Consider the following 24,271-nt stretch of genomic DNA (forward strand, 5'->3'; position numbering starts at 1 on the left):
TCTAGATTATCACCTAGATGTGTGGGTTCATGGAGTAAAAGAATGTGTGCTTAGGTATTTTGCACTTCGGTTAATATTGTTTTCGTAATTTATGTTGCAACTGAAAAGTTGGGTGTTGTGGTTTTTCGTCGGGCTCGACTGATTTTTTTTTTTTTATGCTTGATTAGTTGTGTGCTTGTTTATGGATCGATTTACATGGGATTCTCTTTTTCGATCTGTTTAGGTGTACTGTATATTTGACTTATAATATTATTGGTGGGAATTACGTGAGTTCATTTATGGGATGGTTTTTTTATCAGCATTTGAGAGAGTAGTTGCTAAATATTATGTTATCCGTGCTAAAGCTGGCCACAGTTAGTGAATAAGCTATTTTATTTGTCAATCAACGAGTTTTGGTTGCTCATAGAGTATTATTTATTTTAATATTTAATTCATTACAAACTAAGTTTATTCAACCTTAACAAATACATCAGTAAAAGAATGCTCTAGTGCTTTTTAAAAAAGAAGGATGCTCTAGTGACTCAGATGTAAAAGAATGCTCTAGTGCTTTTTAAAAAAGAAGGATGCTCTAGTGACTCAGATTTTGCTAATAGACTAATTGAAATGAATTTTAAACTAAAGAAGCTCTCACATTAAGGCTTAATTCTTTAAAAAAAACCCACCTTTCATTTTTTTTTCGTTTATACCCTGACCTTATAAAAACACCATTTGTATCCAATTTCGAGTTTTTATGTTTCATCTCTACCCAAAAGTATTAAAGTATTCTTTTTATTTGAAAAAGAGTTTAAAACAGTCCTTCATTTTTAACTTATATACTAATTAGATATTAATGTTATTAATAGTATAAAAATACTATCTTCTTTAAAAAATTAAAAATAATAATTATTATTTTTATTTTTAAAAAAATTATTTTAGAAACCGTCGCCCCTTTTCATCGGAGAAGGAGTGGTGGCGGCTCCTCGTTGTTTTCGGATTTTTTTTTATTTTTTTTATTTATAAAATTAAAAAAATTAATTAATTATTTGGATGTATTTGATTATTTTTTAAGTTTAAGGATTGTTTGTATTTTTTAAAATAGAAAAAGTATGTTTTAAACTTTTTTCAAATGAAAAGAGTATAATTTAATGTTTTGGGTAGGGATGAAACATAAAAATCCAAAATTGGGTACAAATAGTATTTTTACAAAGTCAGGGTATAAACGAAAAAAGAGTGCAAGGTGGGGTTTTTTAAAAAATTAAGCCTGATAGCTATATTAACTTGCCGTTGGTGATTTTTTTTAGGGTTTTGTAGGATCGGTTCAAATTTCTAACTTACTCCTTATTCCTAAAACTTCTTAATGTTCCAGGAAAAAAAGGTTGGTTAAGCGCTATTATATAAGAGTTATACCCGCTCAATAAAAAAATTTGCAAGTTCGATGAATATATATGAGCTAGTCCGGAAATGATGATATAATGAAAAAGGGTAAATTGTTTAAACCTCCCTATGTTTTAATGAAATACACTAATTCATTCCTTGGTTTTGTAAATCCACTATGACACCCCTCATGTTTAGATATACTATATGATTACATCCATCTGTAAATATTTTCATTAGTTAACTTGGTCAAAAGATTAGATTTGACTCTTAAACTTATTTTTTTTATCCAGTTTCATTCGAAAATTATCAAAATTCATTGATTATTTATTTTTATAAAATAACAATAAATTTAATTAAAATACCATGTAATATTTTAATAAAATATATATTTATAAAAATTTTCTAAAACATTATAGAATATTTTAAAGACTAAATTATTAAAATGCGTTGTTAATAAATCCAATTGAACGTGGATATATTAGATAAAATTTAAACTCTTAAATTCTCACATTTTAGTAATTTTTATAAATCAATATAAATATTAAAAGAGTTAATTGCATATAAAATCATGATCTTTGGACCAAGTTGCAAAGAACAACGTGATCTTAAAAAACATGTCAATTACAGACACTACATTTCATTTCTTTTCAAAAATAATAATTAATGGTATTTTTGCCGCCGTAGGTATGTTATCTAATAAAAAAAATAAGATAAAAAATCTTTGTGTAGGTATGTTATCCAACAATCAAACATACCTTTTTTCAATATTATTATCATGTGTAGGTATGTTATCCAATAAAACAAATAAGATAAAAATCAAATAATGCTAAAATTGAGTAAATTAAATATTTTTGTTAGAATTGAGAAAATTACAATTGTTGGATCATTAGGCTAAACTAAAAAAATATAGTATAATAAAATAATTAAATATATATTTATATATTTATTATTTTAAATAAATTAGTATATATTGGTGAATATATTATTAACTGTCATATTGTTACTTAAAATTAATTTAATATTTTTGTCAAAGATAATTCTATTGATATGATCAACCGGATACAAATAACATCGAAGTACAACATAAATCAAATTAAAACAAACAAACTAAAACTTTATAAGCGATCTACAAAAACAGAAATGAAACGACAAACAAATTTAAAGATCCAAAATTTAAAGGTGACTAATAAACACGATGAATTCAAGTATTAAGGATTTCTTAACATCAATTGCACTTATAACTTATATTAACCGATTGTTCCGCTGCTTTGAATTTGAAGTTTGAATATACGCTGAAACGTTTTGGACAATCCAAAGATTTAAACTGAAAATTTAACAAAAGCATTTATAAAAATCACACAAAGCTCCGATAAGCAGAGTAAATTACTCAAAAACAACACAAACAATGAAATTAATGAATTAAAACACGATGATATCCGGCTAAAAGCCGAAAATCACCATCTTCTGCGTTCGAAAAAAAAAAATGGAGCATTCTCTTCAGAAGAATTCTCTCTCTCTCTAGAAAAGAGAGATAAAACCACCGCAATTTAGCTATGAGCAAATTAAACTAACCTCCCATATTTGTCATAATTCATAGTCTGACATCTCTTATTTAAAAATCAAATGATTTGATATCTCAGTTTTAATTCCGCAAAACACTTACAACCTTTGGTTAAATATAAATAGCAAATCGTTAACAGCATGAAACGTGAGGTACCCGATCTTTTGAAAATGAGGTACCAAATCGCTAATATAATTGAAAGTGAGCTACCAAATCGCTTGAAAGTAAATATCAAATTATTAACGGAACTAACAGAAGCCCCTAATTATTGACGAAATCAAAACTGAGGTAAAAAATCATTTGATTTTCAAAAAAATATTAAACTATAAATTATGACAAACGTGAGGGGGTCGTAAGGTAATTTGCTCTTCAATTATTATTACTAACAGAAAACCATTAACGTATTTAATTTTCCTCTTGAAAAAGAAAAACCCATTTTTAAAAATTATCAAATATTTTAATGTAGAAAAAATATATTATCTTTTTAGTAAAACGAACCCAAAAAACGAAACCAAGAAGACCAGTAGAGCAGTGCATAATTCTACAAAACTATTCAATCGCTCCATAATTTCATTTATATTACTAGTCCCCTCTTAAATCTCCACATAAATGGAGAATCTAAGTTTTATATTTATAATCCCACTTTTCACAGCAATTTTTACTTTACTTTCAACTTTCACTTCTCAAATCATCAATGGCAGACGCAACAGAAAACAAGCCGTCGGGTTTTTCCATCCGTTCACAAATGACGGCGGCGGAGGAGAGCGGGTTCTTTGGTGCGCCGTTAAAGCAATTCAGGAATTAAGCTCCGATCTTGACTGTGTTATTTACTCCGGTGATCATGATGCTTCTCCTCAGTCGCTTGCTTCTCGTGCTACTGATCGATTTGGTGTTAATTTGCTATACCCGCCAATGGTAATGGCTTATAGTTTAATGGGTTTTATTTAGTTTTTGTAGATTTTGAATTTGGATTTATGTTTTTTTTTTGGTGAATTGTTGTGATGCATAGTGAGAATTTCATGGAAGTTGAATTAATGGGGTTTATTGGGTTTTGATTGATAAACTAGAGTTTTTTTTTTTTTTTTTTGCAATTAGAAGTTTGATTTTATTTGTTTTGATAGATGTGATTAGAAGTTTGGTGAATTTGGATTAATTAGTTTATTTTGTTTTGATAGATAGAGGAAGAACTTTTAGGAGCTGAATTAATTGGTTTAATTGGGTAGCTCGGACGGTTCATTCAATCAACATTTCCCGTTTCTGAGACTGTCGTAAACTTGGTATTTCAGACATGAAACTTCATTTTTAACTAGGAAACCTTAACTAGCACCATTTTTCTGTGTTCGTGTCCAAGTGCTCCGTTTCCGGTGTCCGTGCTACCTAGTTTGGTTTTGATAAATAGAAAGTTTGATTTTATTGTTTTGGTAGATGTAATCAGAAGTTGGTGAATTTAGATTAATAAGTTTATCTGGTTTTACAGATAGAAAAAAAAAAGAACTTTTAGGAGCTGAATTAATGGTGCAACTGGTGTTTTATTAGGTAGTACGATACTTCATTCGATTAATGTTTTTTGTTTCAAAAACTGTCGGAAAGTTGGTATTTCGGACTCTAAACTTCCATTTTTAACATAGAAAACCTTAACTAGTTTCGTGTCCAAGTGTTCTCTTTTCCCGTGTATGTATTCGATTTTGACAAATAGAAAGTTTAATTTTATTTGTTTTGGTAGATGTAATCAGAAGCAGTTGAATTTGGATTAATAAGTTTAGTTGGTTGATTGACAGATGGAAGAAGAACTTTTAGGAGTTTGAATCAATTAAATTGTTTAATTTTGGTGATTATATGTTGATGTTGGGTAATGTATGTTCTGTAGGTAGTGCATCTATCTAAAAGGAAATGGGTAGAAGAAACTAGTTATCCCCGGTTCACTATGATTGGTCAAAGCTTTGGTTCGATTTATCTTGCTTGGGAAGCATTATGCAAGTTTACTCCTTTGTACTATTTTGATACAAGTGGATATGCTTTCACCTATCCTTTGGCCCGGATTTTTGGATGCAAAGTTATTTGCTATACGCATTATCCTACAATCAGTTTAGACATGATTTCTCGTGTTCGTAATAGGAGCTCTATGTACAACAATGATGCTTCGGTTGCCAAGAGGTTAGAGTTGGCTTATTTTCTTTACTGCATTGACAATAAGTTTTGTGATTTACTAGAATTTGCAAGATGATGTGGAGTTGATGTATTTGTTCCGTGTACGGGTATCTAGATTTATCAACTCTTTTTAGCTCAATTTTATCAAGTCATTGTTTGAAGATTTATTATATGTTTTTAAGTGAACTTCTATACATTTTTTTTTAACTGGGATTGGTGCTACTGAACTTTAGCATTTGCTCTATATTTCTGTAGCTATTGGAAGAAGAGGTAAAAAATCAAAAAATCCTGTAATAATAAGTCAAAAATAACTAAAAAATGTCTGCAAACAAATTTTTTTCATGAATTTATTCTTGATGAGATAGAATGCACTAAATTTTTTGCAAGCGTATCCAACTTATTTTCCTCTTATAGCTATATTATTGGAAAGCATCATTTCCCATGTCTGTTTTTTGTACGGTGTCTAACAGACTTTTCTTTTCGCAGTAGTTGGTTGTCGCAAAGCAAAATTATCTACTATACATTCTTTAGTTGGATGTACGGATTCGTAGGTTCTTGTGCGCACCTTGCAATGGTGAATTCTTCATGGACAGAATCTCATATTGTAAAGCTTTGGAGAATTCCAGACCGTATAAAGCGAGTCTATCCTCCTTGTGATACATCAAGACTTCAGGTTTGGAACATAGTGTTTCTTCTGTTTAGAAAAATTGTACAGTAGTATGTAATTCATCGAGTATTTATCAGCACTTCTCATATTAAGTGGTTATTCTACACTCCATGATTCTAATTTTGCTGTCTCTATTATGGCATCGAGTAATGGACTCTTGATTAATTATTATTCAAGTTTCTTTGCCGAGTGCTGTGTTTAAAACTCCTTGCAAGTTTTCCTTTAAGTCTTTAAGAATCGCAATGACATGTCATAAGAAGTATTATAAATATAGTTGGCTTTGAATATTACATGTAATGTATTAAAGTGGTTGGTTAGTAGTTACGAGTTTCACTTTTAGTGCATTGTTTTCTCCCTATTGGCAACTAAAGTTCACATGAATAAATTTATCCATTATGGTCAAATTAGAGTCATTTAAATGTTTGTCCGTCATTTATAGTATATTCGATCTCTTGATTGGTGCTCGATTAACTGTTCTGGTCGTCACTCTTTATACTATCATTTAAGTGGCAGGGATAAGTTTCAGTTTATCTCTGTTCTTGACAGTAAATTAGCTGATTATATATTATGTTGCAAAATTTGCACTTTGATTCTAACAAGTTGAAAGTGGCAAACAGGCGCTTCCTCTGGAAAGATCAGCAGACAGTCCGAGATTTATATCTGTTGCTCAATTTCGACCTGAGAAGGTGGGCATACTTATATAACCTTATGAGCCCAAGGTATTGCTATTTTAATGGCTCATTTCGGGGGCCTTTGTTGGGCATCTCAACCCTTTATAGCTACTCTTTCATATTTCAGGCGCATCCTCTTCAACTTGAGGCATTTGCAGTTGCTACTAGGAAGCTAGATGCTGGCTTGCCAAGACCCACGCTTCAGTTTGTGGGTAGCTGTCGAAACAATTCCGATGAAGAAAGACTACAGAAATTACAGGAAAAGGCAATTGAACTGAAAGTCGATGAGAATGTGGAATTCTATAAAAACGTGCCATACAGGTACGTGTCAATGATTTTGCAATCATGATAACTTATCTAGAATTCGAATAAAATTCTTAATATATACGAACTTAAATAAATAGAATTTTGACATGTACACATATTCACGTGCATTTGAGTGCTGTGTACTCTTTTGTATGCAGAAAATAAACTAAGTTAAATAGATAGAACATCTTTCCATGTAGTCATGTACCATGAAAAGATGTTATATGGAGTGTATGTTCCACGCGTAGAAATAGGCTATAGATTATACCCGTCTTTTTATGCATGTATCATAAAATGTCTACATGTTGGAATTTCCACCAATTCAACCGGTGGAGAACATTTTGAAGCTGCCATCTGTTTCTAATGGTTAAGATAAATAATGTGTTTCCTACACGCTAAAAGCTTTTTATTCCGCTCTTGAATCCAAAATTTTGCAAGTCTTGATTGGTTCGACTCCTATATCATGCCCGATAAACAATTTTGTTTTCTAGTTAGTTCTGTTTTCAATTAGTTATCTTGCTCACCTAGTCCTACACCTTTATGATGTTCCTAACTGCTAAAATGTTCTTGCATGGCATCCTAAGTAGCACGGATAGTGGATTCTGAAATTTGGCAATTCGGACACGAAATTTCATTTTTAGCATAGAAAATCTTAAATAACATTGTTTAACTGTATTCGTGTCCAAGTGTCCTATTTTTCCGTATCCATGTCCATGCCAATTTCATGTGAGAATTTATCTGGTTAATGATTTATATCATTATGGTCAAATACTGAAACTAAGACTTTGTGCTTTTGAGGATTCTCGTAACACTACCAGTGCTCGGAAATGTGTTGTTAGTTTTTAAGTTTCAACCTATTTGCAGGGACTTGGTGAATCTTTTGGGAGATGCAATTGTGGGAATGCATTCCATGATTGATGAACACTTTGGCATATGTGTCGTAGAGTATATGGCTGCAGGAGCCATACCAATTGGTGAGTAAAATGAACAAACTATCGTCGCAGTCCCTGAACTTGTATGTCGGGATCAATTAGCTCACACTCTACCAATTTTAATCAGTTAGATACAATACTCTCTAATTTTAGGTAATTAACCCCCAAATCGGGTCATTGTGTTCCGTGAATGCCTTCATTTTATACAATTTGAGAGTTAATTGACCTCAGATTAGAGAGTATTTTCCAAATTGTTTAAAATTGCCAAGAGTGAGTTAATTGACGCTACCGTACAAGTTCAGAGACTGCAATGACCCTTTGTTCATTCTTAAATAGGTTATGTGTTTTCATCAGATTCATAATTTTTTTTTCCGAAATCTCAGCTCATAATTCTGCTGGCCCGAAGATGGACATTGTACTGGAAGAAGATGGGCAGAAAACAGGATTTCTTGCCCAAAATGTGGAAGAATATGCAGATGCCATCCTGAGTGTGTTGAGAATGCCAGAAACAGAGAGGCTTGACATGGCTGCAGCTGCCCGGAAAAGGGCAAACAGATTTTCCGAGCAAAGATTTTATGAAGATTTCAAAGCTGCAATTCGACCGATACTAAATAATTTATCTAGATGACAGACTAGAACTAGAAAGTAGTGTAGCACATTTTGTAACCTTGTAAAACAGAGTTTTAGTTACAACTTCTTTTTGTCTTTAAAAAGATCAATCCACTTATATTTGACAAATAAAGAGGCAATTTCACCCACAATCTTTCAACGTTTGTCCATTTTCCATTAAATTCTTTTGCTTTAATTTATAACTCAATTTTTGATTTTTAAACTGTGTAAACAAAAAAAATCCTCATTGTCGGTTTTAGACTTAGGGCTCGCTTGGTTAGGGATAAATGGCAAGGAAAGTTTTACTTCCCGGGAAGTATCAAGATATTCTTGCTTGCCTCAATTTATGTGTTTTACTTTCTGGGGAGTTAGTACGTAAACTTCCCTTTGATTAGGGAAGTGACTTTCCTAGTCAAATTTAGATAAATAGAACTTCTCTAGTTAAATTGATGGAAAATACAATTATCTTTCTATACTTAATTAGTTTAGTTAGTTATTGAGGATAATATCCATTACATTCACACTAAATTCCTCATCAATTAACATTTCGTATATGAACCAAGTGAGATGCTTATAATATTACTGATTTAAATGAAATTTACAAATATAAAAAAAAAGTATCCATCAAATAACTATAGCATTAAATTATGACTCATGGTCAAATAGTTCTCTGAACAATTAAAAACAATAATTTTTATTTTTCTATCAATAAAGAACAATACGCTCAATTTTAAATCAAGTAAAAACAACAATAGATTATCTCGTTCTCTGAACATGTTTATATTGTAGTATAATATTATTTTTAATTGATTTAAATAACTGATACTGGATAATTTTCCTCACAAAATTAGATACTTTACTCACAAAAATTGAAAGCTGCATAGCGTGGGTTTCACTCGCTACCAAAAGAAAGTGTATATCCACACCAGTTGATTACTTACATGTCATCCACTTCCCCTGCCACAAAAACACACAGCTCAAAAATCTGTAATATGGGATTTGGTTAATCCTTCAAAAAAAAACTGAACAACAAAAAGATGGCAATTTCTCTCAATTCAGTTGTTGGGTTCAACTCTAAGGTAATTTAATTTCATTTCTTCAAATGTTTTAGTTATTTTTGTGTGATTTAATACTGGATTTGTAATTCTTTGTGTGGAGTTTTTATCTTTGACTGTAGCATTAGTTGTTAGATGATAAACAATTTGTTTAAGTTTGTTAAATTCGAGCACGAGCACGGACATGGACACGGGACACTTGGACACGCACATGAAGTTGTGTCCGAAACGCCAAATTTCTGAAACGGGGAACATTAATTAGATGAAGTGTCCGTGCTACCTAAGTGGATTATAAGATAATTGAGATAGTTAATTAGCCAAGTCATACATGTTTTAGAGTTTAGAAAGGGAAAATAGTTGTTCCAAATTAGTACCTTTAATTTATTGTTTTGATAAATGAAATTACGTTCTTTAATTATTTTGGGTACATGCCCTTCAAAATGTTAGGATGCTAAAATTATGTGTAATTTTACACCAACTGTCCTAAACTTTAATTCACATCCCAACTGTGGCTAAATTTTCATTTAATAACTTTGTAATCTGTGATGTTACTCATACGCAGTTTCCGTCAATTTCAATGATGTGGCGTGTCTACTAGCATCCTATATGGACATCTAATTTTTTTAAAATTTTGCCATGCGGCAATTAAGGCGTCCACATAGGACTCAAGTTGGTGGCACACTGCGTCATTCAAATTAACGGAATTGGCGCACGAGTAATGTCATGGGTAACCAAGTTATTAAATGAAAATTTAAGGACAGTCGGGATACGAATTAAAATTTAAGGCGGTTGAGGAAGAGAGAGGATAGTTTGAGGATAGTAAGTGTAAATTACCTTTTATTGAGAATTTGTAAGCTTGCCCTTATGGTATGCCTCTGAAATTCCTCATTCCTTTTAGCTTTTCCTTCGGCTAATATTCTAAGAATATATTCCAATTTTGTATCTCTTCATAATTATTTTTTTAAGACAATCTTTTCTTCATTTTCCACTTCACAAAAAATGTGTAAAGGTTACAATTGGCTGCATCAAGAGTATGTTGTATGGAAACTTTTCTTGTTGAAACTTGAAATGAAAAATGCCAAAATGATATTCTTTATAAGAATATATTATAAATTTAAAGTTTTGGAGCTTCGTAATTCTTTTTGGAAATGGAAACAAAACGTCAAAAAGTAGAACGCGACAAGTTTTCATGCAACATAATGCAATGTGTTTCTTGCAAATAGGCTGCATCAAGAGTATGTTGTATGGAAACGGGACAAGTTGAAACGAAAAACAAAAAAATTATATATTTATTAGAACAAATTATAATTTAAAGTTTTGAATTTACGGGAGTCTTTCTGAAAATAGAAACGAAATGTCAAAATATTGAACTTGATAAGCTTCTGTGCAACATAATGCAATGTGTTTCTTGCTGTTCTGTGGCATGTTGGTATTCAGTAGTTGAATGATCCTTCCTATCAAACTTTCTTGCCACTAATTTAAACATATTTTAGTTCATGGGTATGCCATTTATATATTTTTTTTTCTACAATTGGATGTGAGTTGCACATATGTATAGGCTTAAATCTTATGATCATTTACAAATTAAAGTGTTTTTTGATTTAAAGTTTCCAGCGAAATATCATCATGTCTCTACATCTTCAATTAGAGCTTCATCGCCAAAGTCTACTAAATTCGCATTCTTCTCGGGAACGGTTGGTTCGAGAGTACATATAATGAAAGGAAGCAGGGGATTGTGTCTTTCAGTGGCCAATAGTGATCGTCTTGCCACAGATATCACGGATAAAGGTTCTGATAGCACTGAAGGTTCGATTTCTGATAATCAGATTCCTGTTGTGGATTCTCCTGAAGAAACGAGCCAGTTCCAAACTAGTGTTGCTAATGAGAATGGTTCTACGGTGTCGTCAGATGCCAAGCTTAAGAAAAAACCCGACTCACAATCTACATCAAAAAGATCATCTTTAACAGCAAGAGAGAGGCTAAAAGCTGCTCGGGTTCGTAGCCGATACACAGAACCGAAGGCATCAAAATTGGACAAGGGCAGAACAGTACTGGATGCCTTAAAGGAAGGTGACAAGGGTAAGATGAGATCTGGCCTTCCAGAAGCCCCGTCAAACATGCTCGATGATAGTGATCGAGGGTTACCAAAGGCGGGATTGACGTTTGACTTTCCGGGGGGTTCTGATCTCTTTGTCATAGCCATCTCGTTTGTTCTCATCAGCACAATTATGTTCACAACAACTTTCATTGTCTGGAAAGTTGGCGCGATCCATTTTAATGAGTTCTAAGCTGGAAGTCATTGCGGTTCTGCATTTTTGGACGAGCTAACTTCTCGACACACCCATGAAAATTCGGAGACAATCTAAACGTCAGGTACATTGCGGTTTACAGTTTTTTTTAGAGAAGATAAAAAACCACATATGCCCAATGTTTGATCTTCTATATATATGGCCTGATTTCTTTGTTTAATTTGTGGGTGATTATGGAGCTTAATCCATGTCATATACCATCATTTTGTGTATATAATGCAGTTTAACACATAATGCAACTTTTTTTGTTATATAATCAGAATGCTTGCTTAGAACATGACTTCTTATTCAGGAGATTGTGTAGATTCTAACAGATTTTAAATGAATTTCAAGTTCTTGAATTTTCTTTTATATAAAAGCGAGATAATTTTTTTTTGAGAAGCCATTCATTTTTAATTAGGCAACATATATCATCTACCCACAACTTTGGCGCGTTTGCCTTTATACTATGATCGTTAAATATATATACAGCGGCGGAGCCTCATGATAAGGGGGACAATTTCCCCCTTGATTAAAAAATACTCTAAGTTAGTTGTAGTTAGTTCTAATTTGTACATGTTACATAGAAAAATATTAGATAACAGCTCCCTTTAATTTCAGTGAGTAATGACTTTTAATTTTCATATGTTATATTGCATATATACCCATGATCTTTCAATCTTATTATTTGTAGTACCATTATCTTTTCAATCTTTGCCAAATATATCCACAAGCCGTTTGGTATTGATGTAACGCAATGTTATTTACGCCTTGTATGATTAATTTTATATACGTTGACGTATATATGCCCCATCAGTTTCAAAGGAGTCGTTGATATATTTGGCAAAAATAAAAAAGATGATAGTATATATGACAAGATTTAAAACTTACGGTATGCTTGACAAACACATTAAAGCTGTGGGTAGATTATACATTTTGCCTTTTAATTACAGATGAGTTACATGATGAACTTACCACTTGTAGAAAACAATTTCAGGAAATTTCTACTGCATTATAAAACTACCGATCTTTCTAAAACAGACTTAAAGTTGAGTTGCATTGTGACAAAATGAATCTAAGTTTTGTACATCTATGTTGCCTGTAAATTTTCCGAATCTTATATTTCGGCTTCTGAAGTTTCAAAACCTGATATTTATAACCTATTTGTGAATGTTGTTTTGCCGTTTTCCGTTTTAGTATTTTCCATTTCAATAGCAGTACATTCATTGAATATTAGTGATTGGTGTAATTATTATATATGAAGATGGTATGATTAAAGTATAAGCTATGTAGCACGGAAAGAAAAACGCCAAAACATAAAAGTTGAAACGGAATAATAACAGAACTAACGTAGTGTTATAAGCTTTAAGTGGAAGCCCCCTGTAAGTGGCAGCAGCAATCTAACTGTCCTAACGTAGCGAAACTACTCATCGCATAAGTTGACATGCACGAATGGTGTAACGATTGCCCTGTTGTCTCCGACATGGACTCAGTAAAATTGAATTCTCCGTGAAGATAAGGAGTACCAATAGCTAGATGGTGAAACCCCATAAACCTTAATATATCATTTCCGTTCGGAAACGAAACGTCCAAATCATACTACTCGAGAAGCGAATTCAATTATTGGAGAAATTGCTGAGTAGAAAAGGGCCATAGGAACCTTATTTTCCACGCCATTATTTGTCTCTAAGGGCACGAGCTGTCTGCTAGATTTTAATTTCTTGAATGCCGATTAGTTCTTATCACTTTTATGTGGTTTCTATGCTTACCGCAGCTTATATTGGCGGCCAACTTGATTTATTATTGTTTGACAAAACCACATATTCATTAAATCATTACATTTTGCACATTTTCATTATGTTTCTTTGACTCTATGGAAATGGTGCAAGTTCACTGAAGCAACTTTTTTAGGTACGTAAACAAAGATGCGTCACGTTACTATACAACATATCTCTCACAGTTTTAAATGCGTAGGTCCTATTATTAACATTTGTTGATTATTAAATAAAAAAAAAACTTATCAACACCTGATAAATATGTTGTATATTGACATGACACATCCATAGTATGGAATAATTAATCTAAATAGTTACTAGTAGAATGATAAACAATTTAATTATGGACACTATAAATTGGCGAAATTTGAAGATTTTAAAAGGTGAGACCATAAATAAATAAAATGGAAAAAGTAAGATACTTTTAGATGATCTAGCCATAAAAATTTACTTATTAATAACATATAGCAAAATTTAGGCATCACTCATTTATTTAAGTCGGGAGTGGCTAATGAAAGGTCGTATCGATCTTTTCGGATCCTCTTTAATGGTGAGTTGCAAACTTTGTGTGCTGAAGGGGGCCCTGCTCGTAGTAATGGTAATTGAAGATTTGTTGTTTGGTTGTGAAGGACAATAAGAGAGTTGGTGTTTTAAAACACATACACAAATAAAGAGGGAAAAAATGCATGAAAGTGGACAAAAAAAGCCTCCAAAATGGGTTTGATATACATCATTTTGATATGATCATTGATTTCGAGATCAAAGGTATATAAATAAAGCTATTTCAAATGAAAATTTGATTATTTCTAAGGACTAATAATTCAACTTTTGCACAATCAATGGACCAGCTAGCTGTGGGTTTAATTGTCAATCTTTTTCTTTGAAAAGAAGTGGAAACAATTGGTTAAAAGAAAGGGATAGTTAATGAAAACTAGTCCTAGGAAAGTGTCAAGTAAGATTATAAAGAAAATAACTAATAACGATGTAGCGTAGTGGACAGAGCATCCGTCGTATATCATGAGGTCATAGATGAATCTTACATGTGTGTACGGCGTATATTACCTCGTACAATATAAAACTATTTTATTATATATATGTGTGTACGGTGTGCGCGCGTACCGTCATCTCTATCTAATGACAAAAAAATTACTAACTAGATCTAATTCGATCGTTATTAGAATTGTCTTATTGTTAGAAAATATATGTCATTTAAGTGGTCACTAATTTCCGACGGCTCATCTATCAACAATCCACCGGAAGTTGCCGATGAAAAAGCCTTCTTTTTGAGATATTTCTGTTAATTTAGTAATAGTTATGGCATATATAAATCATTCTACCTAAACCCTAAAGAAAAACTAGTGATTTTTAAAATTTAGAATGAAATTTACAGCAAGTGATAATAAATAACCCCAAGTTTTTTAAAAATTTGGGAGTATTTTGTTTTTGTAAATGGTATATGAGATTTTTTGGACGGGTTTCAACAACTTTGAAACACCACCTTAAAAACCTTCTACATTTAGACTAATCCTCACTCGAATAATGTAGGTCTCTCACGGAGGCAGACTCTGACCCTTTAAACAGTTATATAACCAGAAGAGCGTCTTACCAACTCACTGTGTTTTCGGGTTAAAATTTGGAGTATTTTTTGAAACAGAAATAAGACACAACAGCATAGGATACCATAATTAAGTTCCTGGTGCAACTAGCTGATCTTCACAGAGTTTATAAGTACTGCTGCCATAATTTATCCAAAGTAAAATTAAATCTGAGTTGACAGCCCAATAACGCCAAATATCAGACCGAGATTAAAGATCAAAGATCAAAACACATCACACCAATCACCATCAACTTGTGCAGATCACACATTATTAGTGCATCAACAGTAGCTGCTGTAGCTACAGATTTTTAGATAAAAAGCCAGACATTTTATGTATGCAGATCACACATTTCAGACAAAAATAGCTTCTAATTTCAGACATGCAAGAAGAACAAGATCCTTGTTCTTCAGGTTATTGGCCTGCAAATTTTCCTGGTGCAGCATATTATGACGAGTCCGTTTTGTTTCCTTGGCCAGTTGAAGACAGCATGAATGGATTTTCATGTCCGTTAGTTCCGGTACTGTCTGCAGAAGATAAAGCTGCTTCTGTCTCTAAGAACCATAGCCAAGCTGAGAAGCGGCGCAGAGACCGGATTAATGCACAGCTCGGAGTTCTTCGGAAACTCATTCCGAGATCAGATAAGGTAGGGGTGAGCATATTGTCGGTTTAACTCTTTTTATTTTGTTAAGAGAAAGTGCTTGTGGGAAGAATTTAGCTCACGACCTAGAAGATTGCTGTCAAGCGCTTATACCATTTGAGTTATAGCTCATTGGTATTATCAGTTAAACAGAATAAACAGTTAAGTTTGGTTTATTCGATTTGTTCGGTTAATTCAGTTAGTCTGTGTATTCTTTTAGTTCAAATACGCTTAAGAATTTTAAAAATTAAGTCGACCGAATAATCAACTAATTTGATCGATTAGGTTTTGCATTTTTAAGATTTTGGCTTATTCTGTTAATCAATCAACTCAGTTTAAGAGATAAAATAATTCAATTAATTCAATTTTGATTAAATGAGTCAATTTTTAATTGAACAGATTGTTTGCTCACCCTACTAAAAGATATTTTATAGCAGCAAAATTTAAAAATATTGCAATACCCTAAGGTATACTATAGGTTTTTAAACAACAATTTAAGTTTCGTTAACAATTAATGAGACAATATTTTATCAACAAGCCATATTTTTTTAATGGTACATGTTTACAGTAATAATTATAGCATTTTTAGCGACAAAATATTTACTGCTAATTCTAGTAATCCTTGTAGTATTGATCATCCATCTTTATGCGCTTATGCAGATGGACAAGGCAGCTCTACTAGAAAGTGCCATTGATCAAGTGAAGGAATTGAAGATTCAAGCAAAAGAAATAAGCAAAGCTATTACAATTCCGACAGAATTCGACGAAGTAACCGTCGATAATATTGGCGATTCTGATGATGTTATACCCTCCACGAGCACTGCAAAAGAAAATAATAATATATATATTCGAGCTTCAATTTGCTGCGATGATAGACCGGAAGTTTTCTCCGAACTCATTCGAGCGCTTAATGGCCTTAGATTGAATTTAGTTAGAGCTGAAATTTCGAGTGTAGGTGGAAGAGTTAAAAGCATCTTAATACTTTGCAATGAAGGTGGTCGAGATGACGGCGGCGGCGGCGGCGGCGTTTCTCTTAGCGCTATCAAACAGTCGCTAAATGTTGTTTTGAGTAGAATTTCTTCATCTTCTATACCATCAAATTATCATATAAGAAGTAAGAGGCAGAGGTTTTTTTTGCCTTCTCAATAGTTAAATTATTATTCTTATATACATATTAATTTATACATAGATATATAGATCAAACTCTAATTTATTGATGTTTCTTTGTAAGTTTAATTTTTTAAAATATTGTTAGTATAAAATTTAATAATTTAACTATATTTTAATTTTTTCCTGTTATTAGATTTATCAGGCACATGATCCTATTCATTCTATGTTTATATAATTAATTGAAAGTTTTGGATTACTGTAAACTATAGATGATAAAAAAATGAGGTATGGAGAACACAGTGGACCAATTGACAAATATGAAACTTGTTATCCAAATCTCACATCATATTATATTATATGGTATATTGTTACTTAAGTCCCTACATTTCTTGTTACTTAAGTCCCTACATTTCTGACCCCCGTCCCCATTTCCATTGACAAAAGGGGATGAACACAAAGTTCTTTCATTTTTACCACTATTCTTCACTTTTTCTTTATCTAAGATAAAATTCAACATTCATAATCAACGAGTAGTTTTAAGAATATCCACTGGATTAGATATCAAAACAAGCCAATAGATTTTTTTAAAGTGATATTCTAAAGAGTAATGCTATATAACCCTCCTTTTTAACCCACTTTTTTTAACCCACCTGACGTGACAACAAATTAGTGGTTGCATTAAAAATTATTTTTTGAGATATACATTTTTGGAGTGGAATTGAACAAATTAAATGCTGTCACGTAAGGAGGGGCAATGAAAGAGGTACAAAATGGTGGGTTAAATAGCATTTTCCTATTTTAAATGAATTAATGTAAATGTAACTACCCATAGGATTAAATAATTTATTTCTGATTTAGATTCACATGGGGAGAGATATATTATTTTAAAATTATAGAATTCGCTCAAACGAGAACTTTATTGACGAAATATTATAAAAATAAATCTAAAAATTGGAAAAATGCTTAATTACGGAGAAATATATAACCTTTTTGACTTTTTTTTCTTTAGACTTAATCTTTCAAAAACATCAGTTTTGACCTAATTCCGATAATTACATTTCAATTGTAGTCAACTAGACATGTTTATCAAAAATGAATTTTTTTTGATACTTTTTGTGTTTGATGAAACCTAATATTTTTTCAATCGAAATATTTTTATAGACAAAATCAGGTTTTATCATAAAAAGAAAAAAAAATTGGCATTTTTCTTTGATTTTTTTTTCCTTAATTGGATATAATTAAAATGTATTTGTCAAAACTAGTCAAATTAATGTTTTTAATAGACGGGCTATAAATATAGAAGTTAGATAATTTTAAGTGATTTAGTCAAAAAAAATATAATTTTATTATTACATTTTAAAAATTTCCTAATAAACTAGACATTTGTGAATATAATGACCAAAATAGGGTTTAGGATTGGGCTTGGGATTGGGCCTGGGATGGGCTGATTGATTAGAACATATTTAATGTTCCAAAACCCTAGTTTGCAGCACAAGTAAAATAATCAAGTGAATACTTATGATTAGTGATTTAATTAAGTAGCTCATTTTCACCATTATATATCAAATAAACAATTTAAATCCACTCTTCTTCGCCCAATGATAATCTAGTCTTACTTATTGCTATATATACTTTTTAATTTTAGAATTAAATAGTAAGAATATATCTAATGGTTTAGAGATATGTTGGAATTAATTAGGTTTAAATGTTCTTCAACTAATTTGAGTTTATAGGAAAATACAAGGCTCTAAATCCAGTCTATGCATTAACAAGAAACTTTTGATAAATTAATTAGAATTAGGGGAAATCCATCAATCATTAGTACTAAATTAATTAACCATTGGACTACATAAAACTAAATATTTAGTTCACCCAAATTATTACTAATTTTAAATATAAACTATATATTAATGAATATAAATGTAACAAAAACATACTTAGAAATAATCTTTGAATATAGGTAATTCAGACAATCACACACACAGTCTTTGAGTGAGATAATTAAGAAAACAATTATGGATTATTATCCAATTAAAGATGAAAAAGGAAATTGAAATGAAACAAAATTACCCAAAAATAAACAATTTATGTATCCTCTTTAATTTAATAAGAAAATTGAAAATAAATAATCAACAGTTACCTATAACGGCAACAATTCCGTTACGTTATTAACACAATCTCTTTCTCTTTGTTCAGCTAACTCCCATAATAGCCGTAAGCAGTTCTTTGACACTTCTTTCAGCTTCTCTAACTCTTAACTGACACTGTTTATTTATTCACGTTTTATTATTATTTTTCAAATAACATAATTTCTGTGATAATGAAATACAAGAAATAAAACATTAATACTAAACCTAACTGCCATAATACGCCCTCGGAACTATAATTTCTCACACGTCAAAAATTTGATCATAAAATATACTCCCTCCGTCCCGTTTAAGAAGGGACATATCTCAATTTTTTATGTCCCACTTAAGAAGGCCACTTCATGATTTTTATGTCATTTTATAAGGAATTCTCTTTTATACCCTCATTTTCTCTTTCTATAATTAAAGCTAATACTCTACACACAAATTATAAGACAATAATTAATAGAGGTAAAATAAGAAAAGCCAAGAGTAATTTTTTTTTAATATATGTGCATAAGGGCTATGTCCCTTCTTAAGTGGGACAGAGGAAGTAAAATATTATGTTTTTTTTTTATATATTAGTTTGATTTATACTGACCTCATATGCATGAGACCATTTAGTCTATTGATTTGAAAATGCTAACTATTAATTTATATATAAATTAGCTAATAATAACAAAAAAAAATTATATATATACATACATACATATATATATATATATATATATATATATATATATATATATATATATATATATATATATATATATATATCGGTTACAACTTTTTTTTTCCTTTTTTGAAACTCAATATTGGGAGTGAATTAAAATTGAATCAAACCATTAATCTGAACCAGATCAAACTAAAATTTAATTTGGATTGATTAAAATAATTAAAAATATATTGATTTATCAATGAGCTATTGTTTAAATGGTATTAGCGCTGAGCAACAAATTATTAGTTCGTGTGTCAAATTCTCCCACAAGCACTTCTTTCTTTTCAATTATCAAAAAAATACATCGATTTGGATATGAATAATAAAAAACGTGTTTTTTTTTATTTTGGTTTGATATTTATAACTACTGATTAACCGAACCAAACCGAAAGACAAAATTATAAAATAATGTCATTTTTGTTAATATATTTATGTGTATAATTAAATAATATATATAATGTAGCTATAAATACTTATATGTTTATATAAAGTAAACTGAATCGAACCAAATCGAAGTAATAATAATTTTTAATTAACCAAACCAAAATGTTACGTAAAATTATAAGTATTTAGTGTAATTCGATTTTTATTTTATACCGCAAAGTATAAATTAATTTTTAATTTTATTAAATCGAACCATACCAAACCGAACCGAACTTTACGAGCCCTAATCACTATGTTTATTTAATAAGAATAAATATTCAAATAAAAAACTGAATGTTTCCGCTTGTATAGTCTTGAAGTGATAAAAAAATATATAAAAAAAAGAGAGTCAGTTACTCAGTTATAACTTCCCTATCTTACCCACACCCACTTCAAAACAGAAACTGATCTTCTTTCTAATTCCCCATCACCAACAGAAACCGAAAAACAAATACAAAATATCAACAATCAAATTTCAAAACCTAAAATTTTCTCTCTAAAAAATACATATAAAACCAAAACAAACGCGCCTGTAACGACCACCATCGTGCGGTTTTACGGTTCACACCAACAACCCCTTCCTTTTCTTGAAACCGTTTATCTAATTCCCTTTATATACCCTTCATCTTTTCTTGAATATTCTTCACTTTTACTTTCTTGATTTCTCCACATTTCGCTTTCTTGATTTCTCGACATTTCGGGCTCTTGATTCTTGAAATATCGCTTCCATGGGTTCTTTTAGCGGCAGTGGCGGCAGTGGTGGTGGTAGTGGTGGCGGTGGGAGTGGGAGTGAGCGAGTCAAAGGTTCTTGGAGTCCGCAGGAGGATGCTAATTTGATCAAATTGGTGGAACAGCATGGTCCGAGAAATTGGTCTTTGATTAGTACTGGAATACCTGGTAGGTCTGGCAAATCTTGCCGTCTACGGTGGTGTAACCAGCTTTCGCCGGAGGTTCAGCACCGTCCGTTTACGCCTTCGGAGGACGCCACCATTGTTCAGGCTCATGCTGTTCATGGTAATAAATGGGCTACTATTGCTAGGTTATTGCCTGGTCGTACTGATAATGCTATCAAGAATCACTGGAACTCTACTTTACGTAGGAAAAGGGTTACCGATTTCTCGTCCGCCTCGTCCGATTCCAATTCGGCCAAACGGCGTAGTTTGGATGAGTCGGACTCGGGGTCTGGTTCCGGGTCTGACTCCGCCGCGAAAAGACAGTGTTTGGGCGGTCCGGGTTCGCCGGAGCATAATAGTTTTAACGGAGGAGATGTTAACATTAATGTTAATGTTAGGGTTATAGAGCCTGAAACATTGTTGACATTGTCGCCACCCGGTGACGCGTTTGCAGCCGTGGCGGAAAAAGAGGAGGAGGACGAAGAGGAGGAAGCTGCCGTTGCGGTGGTGAAGGGAGGAAATGAGGGTGGTGATCATGGGAGGATTATAGTTAGGGATCAAGATGAATGTTTGTTGACTATAATGAGAAGGATGATAGCCGTTGAAGTTAGGACTTATGTTGATAGATTAAGGGCTCAAGATGGATCTCCAGGAAATACAACTGCTTTATGATCATTTCATACAAATATTTTCTTCTCCTTTTTTATAAATTTCTTTAGTTTGTGACTCATAACTTGAGTTTTCAACCAATGTTCTCTTTACATGATTAGGTTTAGTATTTACATTAACATGACAATTCATGAATTCCAAGTGAGTGCTCTAATTTCACTCCTGAAATAAAAATGTAATTGATAGGCGTTTATCTTCTACATTTAAATAGTTCATTTCGATTTCTAAACATTTCTGAACTTCCGAAATATATTTTTCCGTTTCAATATTTTGATTTGTTTCGGTGTTTCCGTTTATGTGCGTAAGAAAATGCCCAAGGGAATTCAGAATGTAACTTGAGGTCTAAGCAATGTACAGTGTTGAACTAATAGTAGGAAACAAGAACTATTAAATAAAATAAATAAATAAATAAATTATTTATTATTTACTTAATTAAATGTTACTTTAATTTATTAGAACGGTTATAAAGGAGTTGCTAGTTCAAACAAAAACTCCTGCAATTTATGTTGCTATTTTAATCTACAGAAACAGTTTTATCTGTAAAGAACTGTCAAGTCCCAACAACATTTTGACCACATCCACAACAGTTACATAAAGCCTCCAAGCTTTAAAATGAGAAGGAATAAGTTGGACAAAACAAAAAACAAAAAGCTTACATAAATAATGTTCGTTTTCTAGTATATATGGTGATGCTGAAAATCACTATACATCAGTTAGCCAGCCAACAATTAAAAAACATAGCATCACTTGCATCTATAACTAGGGTAATGAGCTCTACATCGGTAAGTTTAATTTTGACCGATAATACTGAGCTTCAACTGTACAAGAGAAGAATCATACAAGGTCAATCAGAAATCCTATAGATTATAGATTGACGAGCACAAAAATCAGATAATCGATCCATTTCAAATTTTCATGATCAATTACGAACAGAAATACACTCATGTGTACTATTATATAAGCTTCGACTATACAAAGCAACAAAGCAAGAAACACAAGGTCGATCAGCAATTTCATATCTGGACAAATAACAAAACAAAATCAATTCCCTTTCCAATTTGAGATTGATTAGGAACAAATCAGTAGTAGATTGTCTTTATGCAGGCAATCACCAAATGTAAGTAAAAATTGATCTCTTACAAACACCCAAAAAAGCCGAATCCACCAGACTGGTTCACAACAATGCAGCTTTCCAAAATTAAAGTATGAAATTTAAACAATACACGTAACATATAGAGTTCTATACGAAATGCATCTATTATTCTACAAAAGAAGTCAAGAATTCACAAAGCAGCAACAGCTACAAAATCCTACAACCTAAATTATCTACTATTCTGTGTGCATCAGTGAAACTTGTCGAAAAACTATAAACCTAGATAAAAACATAATGCAAGTCCTGTACTAACGCGGGGTTGTGACAAAACGGAGAGTGCATCACCTAAATATACAAACACAGTCGATCAAAAACTTAAATCAGACTATTCAAATATAATCAACATAATTACCGCAATCATAGGATGAATCTACAACATTATCGCATAAATAATTCACAATACATAATCAAACCGCGTATAACTCAGACAGCTAACACCATGAAAACCATAACTTAGTATCCAAACTAAGTATAATCTACAGTTAAAACATTCCTCATTTCACTGAGAAATAACAAAACAAAACACAAATAGCAATGTAAATCTGTCGCATTAACTACTAATTACTCAACATTCTGTTGAAAACAAACAAATCTATAAACCTAAATCTCATGCAAATCTAATTACAAAACCATCATATACTAATTAATAGCAAATCATAATAATGAATTTCAAAAAGAAATAAGCCATTCACTTCCATTAAATAAAAATGGTCCGGCAAAACTGTAGTTAATTAAGAAATTAAAATAGTACTGATAATTCAACAGAATTTTAGGGAAAAACACAAACTAAAACGACACAGTTTCGAAATCAAAAATCTACTTAGATCTCTGTCTCATCTTTCGTCTCTTCCTCTTCAATCTCCTCATACGCTTCTTCTTCCACTGTAAATTAAACACAAAAACAAAATCAAATTTAATCCAAATAATGCTTAAATTTTCTAAAAAGATATTGGATAAAAACTCGGGATTGTTAACTCAGTTTACCTTGGCTCTCATGCTGACGAGTTACTCAAAGCTCTGGAGAAATCCTTATGGTTTGGAGACTGAGAGGGGGCTGAGTGAGATGATAATGGAAGCGAAGGATTTAGAGTAGGGTTTGTTTGTATTTATATGGTTGTGAAACCCTAATAATTCGTATTGGGCTTTACTTTTGTGACTGAATAGTTTTGGGCTTGTATTTGTTGAGGTAGTGGAGAAAGCCCAACCAGTGAGATAAGCCTATGAACTTGTGCAAAACTGAAGAAGAAGAAGAAGATGTATATATATTACAATTTTCTTAAAAAGAAGAATATGTTCTTAAAATGGATATTATATTATAGTTTAGTTTATATTTGATGTCTAAATTTAATTTGTTTGTTCGTTTGTTAATCTTGAATGTACCTTTTTTTTTTGTTAATTTGTATTTCTTTAAAATAAAAAACCAAATCAAACCATCTTTTTTTATCGTGTTTGATTTTTATTTCGTAAAAAGGATATCTTTATGGAACAATAACAAAATCATGTCAAAAATCATTTTATTTTTAAAAATATGATTTACACTCAAAAAAATTGCATCTTTACCATAAAGACAAAAAAA

General features: G+C 31.6%; 4 protein-coding genes and 1 long non-coding RNA gene across 6 annotated transcripts; 4 read left to right on the plus strand and 1 right to left on the minus strand.

The window, feature by feature from the left end:
* Positions 1-3,390: 3,390 nt before the first annotated feature.
* LOC126661396 (GDP-Man:Man(3)GlcNAc(2)-PP-Dol alpha-1,2-mannosyltransferase) lies at positions 3,391-8,402 on the plus strand. Of its 2 annotated transcripts, none has more exons than XM_050355242.1 (7): positions 3,391-3,832; positions 4,785-5,071; positions 5,555-5,738; positions 6,350-6,418; positions 6,531-6,724; positions 7,574-7,683; positions 8,025-8,402. In XM_050355242.1, the coding sequence occupies exons 1-7, from the start codon at positions 3,527-3,529 to the stop codon at positions 8,267-8,269; spliced, it is 1,395 nt and encodes a 464-aa protein (XP_050211199.1). In that variant the 5' UTR covers positions 3,391-3,526; the 3' UTR covers positions 8,270-8,402. The 2 variants fall into 2 exon arrangements, with proteins under 2 accessions (XP_050211199.1, XP_050211198.1); XM_050355241.2 differs by having other exon boundaries at positions 3,393-3,832; positions 5,552-5,738.
* Positions 8,403-9,188: 786 nt separating this feature from the next.
* Positions 9,189-11,870, plus strand: LOC126661299 (uncharacterized). Its single transcript, XM_050355119.1, has 2 exons — positions 9,189-9,329; positions 10,913-11,870. Exons 1-2 carry the CDS (start codon positions 9,288-9,290, stop codon positions 11,591-11,593), a joined length of 723 nt encoding a protein of 240 aa, XP_050211076.1. The 5' UTR covers positions 9,189-9,287; the 3' UTR covers positions 11,594-11,870.
* A 3,258-nt stretch (positions 11,871-15,128) lies between these two features.
* Positions 15,129-16,891, plus strand: LOC126659976 (transcription factor bHLH51). The gene is made up of 2 exons (XM_050353309.2): positions 15,129-15,609; positions 16,264-16,891. The coding sequence occupies exons 1-2, from the start codon at positions 15,346-15,348 to the stop codon at positions 16,750-16,752; spliced, it is 753 nt and encodes a 250-aa protein (XP_050209266.1). The 5' UTR covers positions 15,129-15,345; the 3' UTR covers positions 16,753-16,891.
* A 3,468-nt stretch (positions 16,892-20,359) lies between these two features.
* LOC126660050 (transcription factor MYB73-like) lies at positions 20,360-21,742 on the plus strand. Its single transcript, XM_050353375.2, has one exon. The coding sequence runs from the start codon at positions 20,709-20,711 to the stop codon at positions 21,543-21,545; it is 837 nt and encodes a 278-aa protein (XP_050209332.1). The 5' UTR covers positions 20,360-20,708; the 3' UTR covers positions 21,546-21,742.
* A 1,620-nt stretch (positions 21,743-23,362) lies between these two features.
* LOC126659752 (uncharacterized) lies at positions 23,363-23,908 on the minus strand. The gene is made up of 2 exons (XR_007635066.2): positions 23,680-23,908; positions 23,363-23,577 (listed from the first exon to the last, which is right to left on the minus strand). It is a non-coding gene; the product is annotated as an uncharacterized LOC126659752 (long non-coding RNA).
* Between the last annotated feature and the right edge of the window lie 363 nt (positions 23,909-24,271).

The sequence above is a fragment of the Mercurialis annua genome, linkage group LG8, assembly GCF_937616625.2.
Source record: "Mercurialis annua linkage group LG8, ddMerAnnu1.2, whole genome shotgun sequence".
Taxonomy (NCBI): domain Eukaryota; kingdom Viridiplantae; phylum Streptophyta; class Magnoliopsida; order Malpighiales; family Euphorbiaceae; genus Mercurialis; species Mercurialis annua.